General features: G+C 41.3%; 1 protein-coding gene across 1 annotated transcript in view; it reads right to left on the minus strand.

Annotated features, from left to right (window-relative positions):
• Positions 1-1,974: 1,974 nt before the first annotated feature.
• syt9b (synaptotagmin IXb) overlaps positions 1,975-12,210 on the minus strand; it is a 44,091-nt gene continuing 33,855 nt past the window's right edge. The window contains exons 5-8 of the mRNA XM_076733702.1: positions 11,298-11,418; positions 10,958-11,129; positions 10,726-10,855; positions 1,975-2,731 (exon numbers count right to left, since the gene is read on the minus strand). Of these exons, the coding sequence (XP_076589817.1) occupies positions 2,654-2,731; positions 10,726-10,855; positions 10,958-11,129; positions 11,298-11,418 (501 nt within the window). The 3' untranslated portion in view covers positions 1,975-2,653. The remainder of the gene's footprint in view (positions 2,732-10,725; positions 10,856-10,957; positions 11,130-11,297; positions 11,419-12,210) is intronic.

A 12,210-nucleotide genomic window follows, 5' to 3' on the forward strand; every position in this document is an offset into this window, starting at 1 on the left:
TGGGAATCCAGTCACTCATTTCATGGCAAAGGAAAGAATAATTAATATTGACAACATGAATCTGAGCGATTATCTTCATTATTTGTTGGACATCTTTCTAAATGGCAGCTTTTTACGATTACAGCCCCTCAAGGCACAAGTACTTACCCACTAGTTTGATAAGAATGGTGTTCAGAAGCCACAAAACAAGGCTTTCTCAAGATTCCACACCTGCGGGCATCCTGCAGTCATCAAGTGAAAATTCTGTTGTTCGTTTTCTCTAACTCGGTTTTATTTTCTTAGATTTGTCCATAGTTTATATTACTTCAGAGTATTTCCTGAGATCTGGAAAACCAAAGTCTGCTCACATGGGGCAGAAAAACAAGCAAACAGTTTAGCAAGAATATCTGAACCACAAGAGCACTCAGCAGCTTCAGAGCAAACATTTCCCTCGAGAGCGGGTGGAGACTAAAAACAGAGCTAAAAGGCAAGAGAGTATTGGTCTTTTAGTCATCAGGTGGCCAGAAACATGACTCCAAATTGATGCTAATGTTGCTCCATGTCTGCTGGGTGTGTAAATAGACAAATGTTTGCTTACATGTTTGCCATTAAAACTTTAGAATGCTTTAAGTTCAAAATCAAGCTAGTCCATTACATCATCTTTTGGTGCTGTCCTATGTCAAAATTGTAATTATTACAAAGCCATAATTATGTTAAAATTAAGCTGTGTTTAATTAAAGTACCTCAAAGAGACTAACCCTAACCCTAACTAAAACGCATAAAACTTGGTGCCACGTCGGCTTTCAGTGTAAGAGCACTGTTGTTGTTGTTGTTTTGGTGTCCTAATGCTGTGAGAATCTGAGGTTGGAAGTATCAAATTAAATTGACTCTTGTACGTAAGAACAAAGAGTAAGAACCAAAGTTACATGGAAAGTCCTGAGAGAAGATGTGAGAGCTGAACTGAAGAAAAAAGCCAAATCAGCAGCTGAAGCAGAGAGGAGGTTTGTGTGTCTGCAGTTTCAGCAAAGTGTCCACAGAGGTGAAGATAGCTGTTCTACATGTATTCACTGGCCATAAGCAATACAGTTAAGGATGACCTCTTGAAGGATATGGTTAACATTATTGTACCTGTGTGTGTTTGTGGGCTTCAGTCTCTGTGGAGTTTGTGTTGCTCTCTCTTTGTATTGTCTGCCACAGTGATGCTTTACACTGCTGTCTCATGTGATTTATGTTTACCACCCCCCCACCCCCCCCATGCAGCAACAATTTACTTTTTAGTAAGAAACCAGAGTCATGCTTTAACTCAGAATCAACTCAGAAGAACTAAAAATGATCAGCAGTGTACTTAGAGATTAGCAGTGACACGACTGATCGGCAGGCTGCCCTTTTGCCAGAAAAACATGCCACCACCCACATCTGCATTTCTTTTATTTTGACCACACCCTGTTAACTAAGTATGACGATTTAACATGCAGTTAATAAAACACTTCGTTTCCTCTGTCAGCTGCTCTGCACATTCTTGGCGCAAATCCTCTTTTGTTTCCATCTTTATGAGAAGTTTCTGAGAAACTTGCCCATAGCTGTGAAACTAAGGTTTACACTCCCTTGTTCAATTCCGCTGTGGCTGCCACAGAGTTTGGGCAACACTTTATGGATGAACAGTTTCAATGTTTGACACAACGGCTAAAGAAATGTTGAAAAAAGATGGAACTTTGTTGGAATGTCTCTGTCATTTCTAATTCTGCAACCTCGCCTGTCTCTAACTCTTACTTTATCTATGATAGCTGATCACTCACACAAATCACAAGTTACAGCTTCACACATTGGTCTAAAAATGTATGATTTGGTCCACAAACTGCAACAGGCTAAAAAAAAGCTTGAGCTGTTTGATAATCTCAAACTGTTAATACTGTCAGTAACAAGTCAAAATGAAAAATGAAAGCACTGTAGTAAATCAGTTGGAATGTAGTTAAGTTTTTTTTTTTTTTTTTTTTTTGGTTGTGAAACACAAGAGGAAGTAAAAAGTGTGGATTAGCTTTGCAGCAGCCTTAGCACGCTAAAAGCCTTGTTCAATCTAATGAAACACCAGTTTGTGTAATGGCTTTTAGCTGATGTTGCTACTGCAGTCACTTGTCAGTCACACCTTCTGCTGTATATCGTAACATTTGGACTCTCTGCAGTCCATCATCCATCATTCTGCCACCCTGAGGCTCTGCATGTGTGTGTCTGTGTGTGCACACTGAGGCCACTCATGGTGTGGAGTCTGACAACTTTGTGGTGACCAATATGTTCATAAATCATTACATGTTAGGGTTGAGACGTATGGTCAGGTTAGGGTTAGGTAAGTAGTGTTTGTGAATAGGGTTAGGGTAAGCCCACAGAAAAGGAATGTATGTCTATGTGTATCCACAAGTGTGTGTGTGTGTGTGTGTGTGTGTGTGTGTGTGTGTGTGTGTGTGTTTGTGTGTGTTTGTGTGCCCATGTATCACTCACGTTGTGGGGACAAAACCTGTTTACACAAATAGTGGAGTACAAATAGTGTTTATGCAACTAGTGGTTAGGGTTAGGGTTAGGGTTAGGGTAAGTCTCCAGGAAATGAATGTGAGTCTATGTAATGTCCCCACAAGTGATGAAAACATTGTGTGTGTGTGTGTGTGTGTGTGTGTGTGTGTGGTCATGGCGATGGTGGTGTCTTCAGGGAGTTGGTGGATCCTCCTTGACTTCCACTCCCTGCTGCTCCCTGTCCGACCCACTGGTCCACGACACAGACGGAGGAGAGGAAAGAGGGAGGCGGAGAAAGACAATCAGGTTAGTTTCTAACGGGAGTGAAACAAAACTTAAGGTTTATTGTAGCATACTTTGCCTTAAAGGATATGATGTTGTTACAGGAAATTACTTCATTTGCAGAGAGGAGATTTACACTCCTCCCAGCTATCACAAATACTCAGTAGTTAAATATATTTTAAAAATCAATGAAGTTAATGAGGTAAAACATTAAATATATTGTCTTTGTACTGCTTTCAATTAGGTATATGTGAAAAGGGATTAGCAAATGATCACATTCTGTTTTATTTCTGTTTTATTGGCCATTTTTGAATCAGAGTTGTAAAATTTCAACAAAATAAAACTCCTCTTCAGGATCCCAGGAAGCAAAGAAAAATACTGTTTTGAGATGCAATAAAATTGGCCAGTGAAGTTAAAAAAATCAAGACACCTCAGACCAACAGAGAGTGATTCTCTGTCAGCTGTCAGTTACACCCTGTTGTCTGGCCAGTGCATTGCTGTCAGCTCCAGGGAATGGTTTGATGGTGTGTTCACAGAATAGAGTGGACTGGGCTTCTTCCACTGGTGAGCAGTGTAGACGTTAACGTTTTCTGAAGTCATTAAAATTCTGGGGTCCAGAAGTGGGCCACGAGCCGCCAGTTGACGCTGACTGAGTTATAGGCTGAGTCCAGATTGACCTGCTGTTCGGTCCACATGCAGACTGAGCTCCAGACTTTGACAAGCTCTGCCTTGTACTTTCCTTTTATATAGGCCTAGTTAATGAAACATATGTATCAGCCTGGCACTGTCCTTGTTCCCTGTGTGAGTGGTTGATGAAGTCCATATGGTGGAATATTGGCTCTTAAACAGGTCAGTTGCAGGTCGGTGCCTTGACTAATCTGTGAAAGCAGGTCATACATATATTGATAAAGTGGCTTAGCCCTCCTGCCTTCCTTGGCCCTCAGCGTTCATATGTTCATCTTCCATGAATCTCAATAATTCTTTTATCACTAAAAGATACTAAATGTTCTTTAGCATCCGTGTAGATTTACGCTACATGATGTAATTTAGATTTTTATTTAATATATACATTTTTGCCCGAAGGGATGAGAGTAAATCTCATAGTCTTCAGTTAAAGAACAAAACCACACACCTCATGAATCACATAATTACACTGTAAGTAATCAGTTACTGGGGTACAACCTATGGTCAGCGCTGTGAGCAGCCTGGTAAGGCTCTAAGGCTGCCAAGAAGTTGGCAGGGAGTTCTGGGCTTTTTACTGCAGCCTTCACCGGAACATGTGATGCCTATAAAACACAATTTTGACAACATCTTGACACCAGTGCTGGAAATTATGCATTTTATTTGCACACATTCTGGTAATTACACATTCTGGTAATCACTCGCATTTCAAAGTTCGCATTGTAGAGCTTAAATTTAAAAGCAGTGAAAATGTTCCTGGAAAAGAAGCCAAGGGCTGTCTTGAGCTCCATGACCTCCACGAGAAGATTTTAGATTACCATTTTTAAGAAATAAACTTAGGCAGAAAATATCATCAGGATGGAGTTCTAATGTGTTGTTACGTGTCAAATCCAAGCTGACATACAGCTGATGTTTTCAAAGTAAAGACCACTATGTGCCACTAAAAAAAAGGTGTGCATGTGTGTGTGTGTGTGTGTGTGTGTGTGTGTGTGTGTGTGTGTGTGTGTGTGTGTGCAGCTGAACAGGTGTGCATGATAATGACATGGCTATTTCAGACTGTAAAATGTCTATGCAGGCTGTATTGCCAAAACAGAGCATAAGCTTTTAGCCTTCTGTTGTGTCTGAGCTTGCATGTTCTCCCCATGTTCACCTGAGAGGAAACCGCCCTCTAAAAAAAAAAACCATGCATGAAGATCACCACCTGACCAATGGTGACGAAAAAGAAACTGGGCAGCCCACCGCTCCTGGTCTGCCGCGGAGGAAGGACTTACCAGGATGGGTTAAAAGTGGAAGAAGAATTTCACCAAGCATGGCGTGTGCGTGCATGTTCTGTGTAGTGTGACAAATGAAGGATTTCTCTTTCTCTTTCACCGCAGTTCCACATAAATAAGAGAAGAAGATATTCTTGAAGCGTTAAAATACGATTTCATTCAAAATCATATTTATGCTTAAAATGAGCGTGAATGTGCTCAGTAAATTCAATGGCAATACAGTGATATTCTTTTGAAGTGAAAGTTTGGATGTCTCGCACTTGAACGGACATCCAAAACATGAGAATTCATAATCAAAGCAAACAAAATATCTACAACAAATTTAATGTAAACACGGCAATTATTTCTTGATATAACCTGACACTGACAAGCGCTTTGACACCACAACTGTAGTGCCAGATGACAAGTTCATACAAATAATTCTATGACCTTCGATTTGGATGAGACCCCTGTCTGCATGCCGACACTGTGTCAGACAGCTGGTGATTGTTGCATTGAATTATTATTGTTCCAAATATTTTTCTATTAATAGAAATATCATGATCACATGGAAGCTGTTCAGTGACTTTGTGTTATGTTGAATGATGATTAGTGCGTGTTTATTGTTTATTGGTGGGACACTTGATGGAACAGCGCCATTGCTAACATTATTAATTACTCCTGGACTTTTCCTTCTGAAGCTGACAGCCTAATGTGTTATTCAGTCAGGACAACCTAGTGCTAGTCCTTCTTTCTGTTTCTTTTTGGCCTTTTTTTTCTGGACTGTACATCATTTCATTCAGTAAAGAGCAGGGGTTCGAGTTGTTTCTTTACAGAGAAAAAACAAAAGTCTGAGGAAAAGTCCTGATAAACTGTGTGAGGATGGAACAAAAGGAAGGAGTCAAATCGGCGGCTGCAGCAGAGAAGAAGCTGCTGCTGTGTTTGTTCAGCTGTCTGTCTGTCTGCTCAGCTATCTGTCTGTCTGCAGCTGCAGGTGTGTCTGCGGCTGCAGGAGGGCAGAGCTCCAGAGAGTCCAGTGAGGACGCACTCTGTACTCAGCTGACAGTGGAAAAGACACAGGTTCAACATGTACGTTCACTGATCCAGTGTCAGGGAGAACAGTGCAAAAATACACAATAATGCACTTAAATTAAGGATGACGTTAATTATGATGGGTTAATGTTACCAATATTGTTTACACATCTCTCCGCTGTCTGCTTGGTGATGTTTTATTCTGCTGTTCAAGTGGAAGGTTATTTAATTCCTGCCTAATATTGCTTGTTGCACCTAGCAGGGTTTCTATGGCTCGTTATTTATTTCCATTGTATACGTATGATTGATTATGAGTGGTATGCACAGGCTACAAAATCTGTTTGTACAGATGGAACTTGTTGTTCCAGGGCTCAGTGGCTAGATGTTGTTCAACCAGTGTTGTTAGGTGAATGGTGCAACACAGCTTTCCTTTGTTCACTCAGAGCTCTGTCAAGATGGTTTGCTATTGGTCAAAAGTTTTCAGGACAAAATTCACCAAAACTGAACTTGAGTTCCATTGGAATGAATTGCATTTGTCGTGAAGTTGTAGACTGAAAGGCTGGTGGAGCCAGGTTTTATGAGCTATAGTGAAGTACTGTCAGAAATAAAAGAAAACTATTTAAGAATGAATAATAAGATGGATTCTGTCGAAATAATATGTCATTTATTTCTGAGAGTTGATTGGTTATTTTGTCTCTGGTCTGAATTCAACCCTCACTGATGCAGGCTGACTGAGCAGGTTACCATGGCCATGTGTTTTAGCCCGAGCGAGCCCCGTGGGACTGAAAATCCAGGGATATAAGTACAAAGCTGGCTTGCAAACACACTGAGAGCGGGCGCTGCAATGTGCCTTTCTCTTCAACCACTCATTCATGTGACAAAGTGGAGGCAACTGAGCTTTCTGCTTTTTTCATTTCTTTTGCTTTCCGCTCAATAGCATCAGAACTGGCTTGAAATGACTCTGGGGAATTCAAGAGCAGTTTGTTGAAGTTGATCTTGTGTGTGTGTGTGTGTGTGTGTGTGTGTGTGTGTGTTTACAGTCCTGGCTGAAGACATCAATTTGGTTAATTATTAATGCTGTCAGTCTGCTGTGGTCAGAGGGTCAGTGAAGCTAACTCCAACACTTCAGAAAAGCCATAAAAGCTGAAGGTGGATAAGAAAACTGTGAGCAGGCATGTGTGTGTCAGAAAGTGTGTGTATATGTGTGTGTGTGTGTGTGTGTGTGTGTGTGTGTGTGTGTGTGTGTGTGTAGGTGGGTGGTGGGGGGGTTCCCTCAGGACTGTGGATCTTTTAAAGAAACACAAATAAACCATTAGTCTGGATCTCGGACCTGGCTGCTGTAGTCCAGTGCTGCTGCTAATGGCTTCAGAATAAGACACAGCTAGGGGAGAGTGAGCCTCAGTGTGTGCGTGTGTGTGTGTGTGTGTGTGTGTGTGTGTGTGTGTGTGTGTGTGTGTGTGTGTGTGTGTTAGTGCAACACAAATGGCTCTAGAGACAGAAAGCGAGCTCTTCTAGCTCCACCACTGTTGGTCACTGACCTCTCACCAATACTGCAGTTCCTGTGGTAGACAGAGTGTGACAGCTGGCACTTCATTTACTTCTGCAGCTTGATGCAATGTTCAGTAAAACACTGAGTGGTTAACTGGAAGAAGTGGCAAGAATTCTGCTGTGAGGAGGCAACCAGCTAAAAACACCATGCGGACTTATGGTCTAACTAGAATTATCGGCTTGCAGTTGTGTGCCTGGTCAAGCAGTCAAGTCGACAGTTGAGGTCACAGTGACCTTAACCTTTGACCTTTGACCACCGAAATTTGATCAGTTCATCCTTGAGTCCAAGTGAACATGCCAGATTTTAAGAAAATCCCTCAAGGTGTTCCTCAGACATCAGAAAGAGCTTTTACTGCCTGCACAGCCCTGACTGAAACACAAAAACTACACACACATACTAAGAGGGGACAGACCATTCATGCTGACAGACAACGCTGTCTTCACTTTTTTTACCGAGGTGCACAGGACTGATAGATCACATGGTGCAACAACAATCACCTGAAAGACCATATTTGATTCAAATATGGATGTTGCTGCAAAGAAGCTACAAATTGCACAACATGGACACTTCACACACATCTTCAACCGGCAGCACAGGAGATCTATACAATCAGCACAGCTTCAAGGTGGACACCCCAGATTAGATAGAACATATGAATTCTTGAGTTATTCCAAAAACAAGTCTTGTGAAGGGCGGCACGGTGGCGCAGCAGGTAGTGCGCGTGCCTCACAGCAAGAAGGTTGCTGGTTCAAACCCTGGGTCGGGCAGGGCCTTTCTGTGTGAAGTTTGCATGTTCTTCCCGTGCATGCGTGGGTTCTCTCCTGGCACTCCGGCTTCCTCCCACAGACCAAAAACATGCTCGTTAGGTTAATTGTCCATAGGTGTGAGTGTGAGTGTGTGAGTGTGTGAGTTGTCTGTCTGTGTGTCTGTATATGTAGCCCTGCGATCGGCTGGCGACCGGTTCAGGGTGTACCCCGCCTCTCGCCCATTGCTAGCTGGGATAGGCTCCAGCCCCCCGCAACCCCGAAATGGGATGCGCGGGTAAAGATGAATGAATGAAGTCTTGTGAAGTCACAGTGACCTTGGTCAATTCATCCTCGTGTCCAGGGGAACAGCTGTGCCAAATATGAAGAAATTCAAATCTCAGGCATTCCTGTGATATCATTCTCCAGAATAGGAGGTACGTATGTACGGACGGATGGACAGACAACCTGAAAGTATCCTGAGAGGAGGAGACTTGTGGTTTATTCCATGAAGATTACACAGTGCCCTTTATGAAAGCACCTCAAAGCAGACCTGGTGACAGCTCTGCAGGTTTCTATTCAGCAGTTTATGTTCAACTTGCACCACCCATCAGTAAGAAAACAGAATTTCAACTTGCTATGACAGTTTGCTATTTTTTTCCAGAGGAATTATTTGTGTGTATGTCATCATGTGCGACAGTGTGACGCTTGGAACACAGTAAGCTGTTCATCCACGTATCCATCATTCTACCATGCTTTATTATACTTGTTTTCTATCTCAAATGTCAGTCTGTGTCTTTTGTTTAGCACTGTTAGATGAAATGTCAGTGTCAGGATGTTTTCATTAAATGGTTAAATATCTCAGGGAGAAAAAAATCTATCACTTCATACTGCAGTTTTTACTTCCTTTCTTTTTAACAGGCAGCCATCACTGTCAAACATGAGTGTCAGATGGGGAAAACTGCAAACATGACTGAAGTCAATCTCCATGATAACATAATCTAAATGGATACTCATTATACATTAGTTGGCCTTATTTTAGATGGAAATGTCATTAGAGTAGCTGAAGAAAATCAGACATGGTCATTAGAGATGAAATAATATTCCTGGGGTCCTTAGCCTCTCATAATGAGAATCACCAGACCTCCACTGGTAAAAATAATGATGTCTAGAGAAGGGCTCGTGTCAACAGTCCTCAGTCCAGTACTGGCGACCAATGTAAATTCATAATAGTTAACAAGCTGGCTTCAGCCTCGCCAGTGTCCATTACATTTAGTCAGTAATGTTAAACATGCTAACACATCTCTTATTAGACCTGAACTGAATCTTAAACTCCTTCAAAAGAGAGAATAAACACGTAGGATCTGACAGATGCTAATGCCTGTCATAGCTGATGCCAGGCATTGCATTTACCCCGACAGTGATCCATTTTGAAGCGCTTTATCTTCTGACCCCTTCAGCTGAATACCCATAGATTTGGCTTTGACAACTCCACGTGAATTAGAATGAATCAGTCCAGCATGTGTTTTAGCGAGCTCTGTTTCTTTAATGAGTGTGGGCTGGAGATTCAGAAATAGAAACAGATCAGTGAATGGAGCCACCTCTCCGTTTCTCTCTCTCTAAGCTAGGTGCCTCTGTTGTGGCAATCACAGAAAAACATGTCAAGTATACATGAGGGTTATGCAGTATTTCTGTTATGTAATTGTTTTATTTCTTTTTTTTTTTTTTTTTACTGTACCTCAATATGACTAATTTAGATTCTCTTTATTTGTATTTCTGCTGTTATTTCTGCTTTGAATAAAGACTCTTTCAAGAGTCTGTATGTTTTTACTTGAATATTGCGCTTTTTTGCCCAATAATCAATCTGAACATCTTTATGTTTAACCTAATCTATTTCAGTTGCTGAACAAATCATCAAACATCAAAAGCTCTCCACCTCTACTGCATCAGAAAGTGGTCGGTTTTATTTGTGCAGACATCAGCCGTGAATGGTCGGTTGGTTTTGTCCATTAGGCAACTATAAGATTTTTGTACTGACATTCAAGATCACCAGACGGTGAATCCTCCTGACTTTGGTGATCTGCCTGACTTTTCGTCTGGTGCCATCATGAGGTTGATATTTATGTGAAATGTCTCAATGACCATAGAATGGATTGCCATGAAATTTGGTTGAGACATTCAGGTTCACCCCAAGATGAATTGTAATTTTATGATGATGGTGCACTCTTAATAGAGCACCATTAGCAGGTCCAATTTTGAATTTGGCTAATACTTGGTTTAATGACCAAATGTGACATCGCCATCAGTGTCAGCAGTACTTTGTGTTTAGTGCTAATTAGCAAATATTAGCATGGTAACACATTAAACTAAGATTTTGAGCATGGTAAGGATTTTAGGCCTGCCTGCTGAACATCAGCATGTTGACATTGTTATTGTGATCATGTTGGCATGTTGACATTGTCATTTAGCTCAAAGCACCGCTGTGCTCATAAAGATGCTAGCATGGCTGTGGACTCGTGGTCTTGTTTTCCTGAATTATTCATGTTTTATCTCTTTTCTCTTGTTTCTCATGGTAGGTGATTGCATGAAAAGTATCATGATGTAGGACTGCTTCATTTGTGTGTGTTTGCTTTGTAAGAGTGATATTAAGGAACCCCGGTTTACATCTACAGAAATGTATTGTACCAATACACAAAGCAGCCGGTACCTCTATGAGTGGGTGCCAGTGTGCAATGGGTTTCCGGGGATATGTCAGCATCTCACTCCAGTGATCTCGGCCCAGACTCTCGGCCTCATTGCCTACCCTGCACACCCCGATCACTTCATTATGTCCGACCCTGAAGGACAGGAAGAACAACACACAGAGACTTCAAAATGTTCCATCACAGCCTAATGTATGTAGATGAAACTGATACACTGTATGGAGGTAATATACTAACCGATCATAGTCCATGACAGCTATGAGCAGGCTGATCTGGTCTATGTTCTCAGGAGGAACATCAAACACAATGGCTTCATTGTACACTGGGTTCAGAGTGTTACGCTTGGTTGATGTCTTCCTCTTCTTTAGCCTCCGGCCATCACACATCAGGGACACTTTCACATATGGATCTGGAGAAAGGTAACATGGCTCGTTCAACAGAAATCCAGAATGTATTGGCATTGAAAGCCATGGAAGAAAATAAAACATTGACCAACAATAGAGCACTATACACCTTATGTATATATTTGACTACCCTACCTCTCAGTGGAAACATTGCATTGTCAGTCAGCACCCACCTGAAGCTCCAGTGATGTCCATAGCTTTGAGATTTCTGGCTTTGATCATGGTGATGGTGAGCCTGCCAGCGGTGGGGAGATAGCACAATGAGAACATCAGCTCTCCCAGGTCCACATTGTCCTGAAAAGAAATATATTTCATCTTCGTATTAGTGTTTCTCATTCTCCTATTGCCAGCATTTTAAAAGGCAAGCTGTGATTTGAAGAATCACCTCAGAGTTCTAAGTGATCTCCATGCTAAGCATCATAAAAAAAAAGTTTGAAAAAGAAATATAAATCAACTAAGTTTTATCTTGTGGCCTTTTAGGGGGGGCTGACCCCTATGGACCAATGGACTAACAAATCAGGTACTCCCTTGCAGAAACATTGCTCTGTAGTGCTACTAGTAGTAAAAAAATTTTAAAAAAAATCAAAAAAAAAAATCGAAATCTCCGCTGAAACCAAAGCACTTGGCTTTCCAGATAGCAAGGAGTGTTAGACATTGGATTTCTAATGTTAAGCTTGAGGAAAAACAATTACAGTTAATCAATGAAAACAAAGTAAGTTCATGTTTAATAAAGGTTAAGTAACAGTTGAGTCAAATCCCTGGAAATCAATGGGTAGATTCAACAGAAGGCACATTAGAATATGTTACACAAGGTTTTGCACCTCATACATGGATCATGTCTGTGAGACCTTTTTAATCACATCTGCAGCGTGCAGCTACAGTATGACTCATGATTAATTAGCATGTTACTGTTATTGGAATGTCATGTCCTGAACATTTAAATGACACGCAACCTGGTTTTGCATATTTGGATACACTTATGGAATTTGCCATGAACTCCTGTTTTACTCAGAGAAAATCCCTGCTTTCACAACGCACACACAGTTGTGCACATGCCAGGCTCTTTACCCAATTAACACATCTGAA

Source organism: Chaetodon auriga, chromosome 6 (assembly GCF_051107435.1).
Source record: "Chaetodon auriga isolate fChaAug3 chromosome 6, fChaAug3.hap1, whole genome shotgun sequence".
NCBI classification, from domain to species: domain Eukaryota; kingdom Metazoa; phylum Chordata; class Actinopteri; order Chaetodontiformes; family Chaetodontidae; genus Chaetodon; species Chaetodon auriga.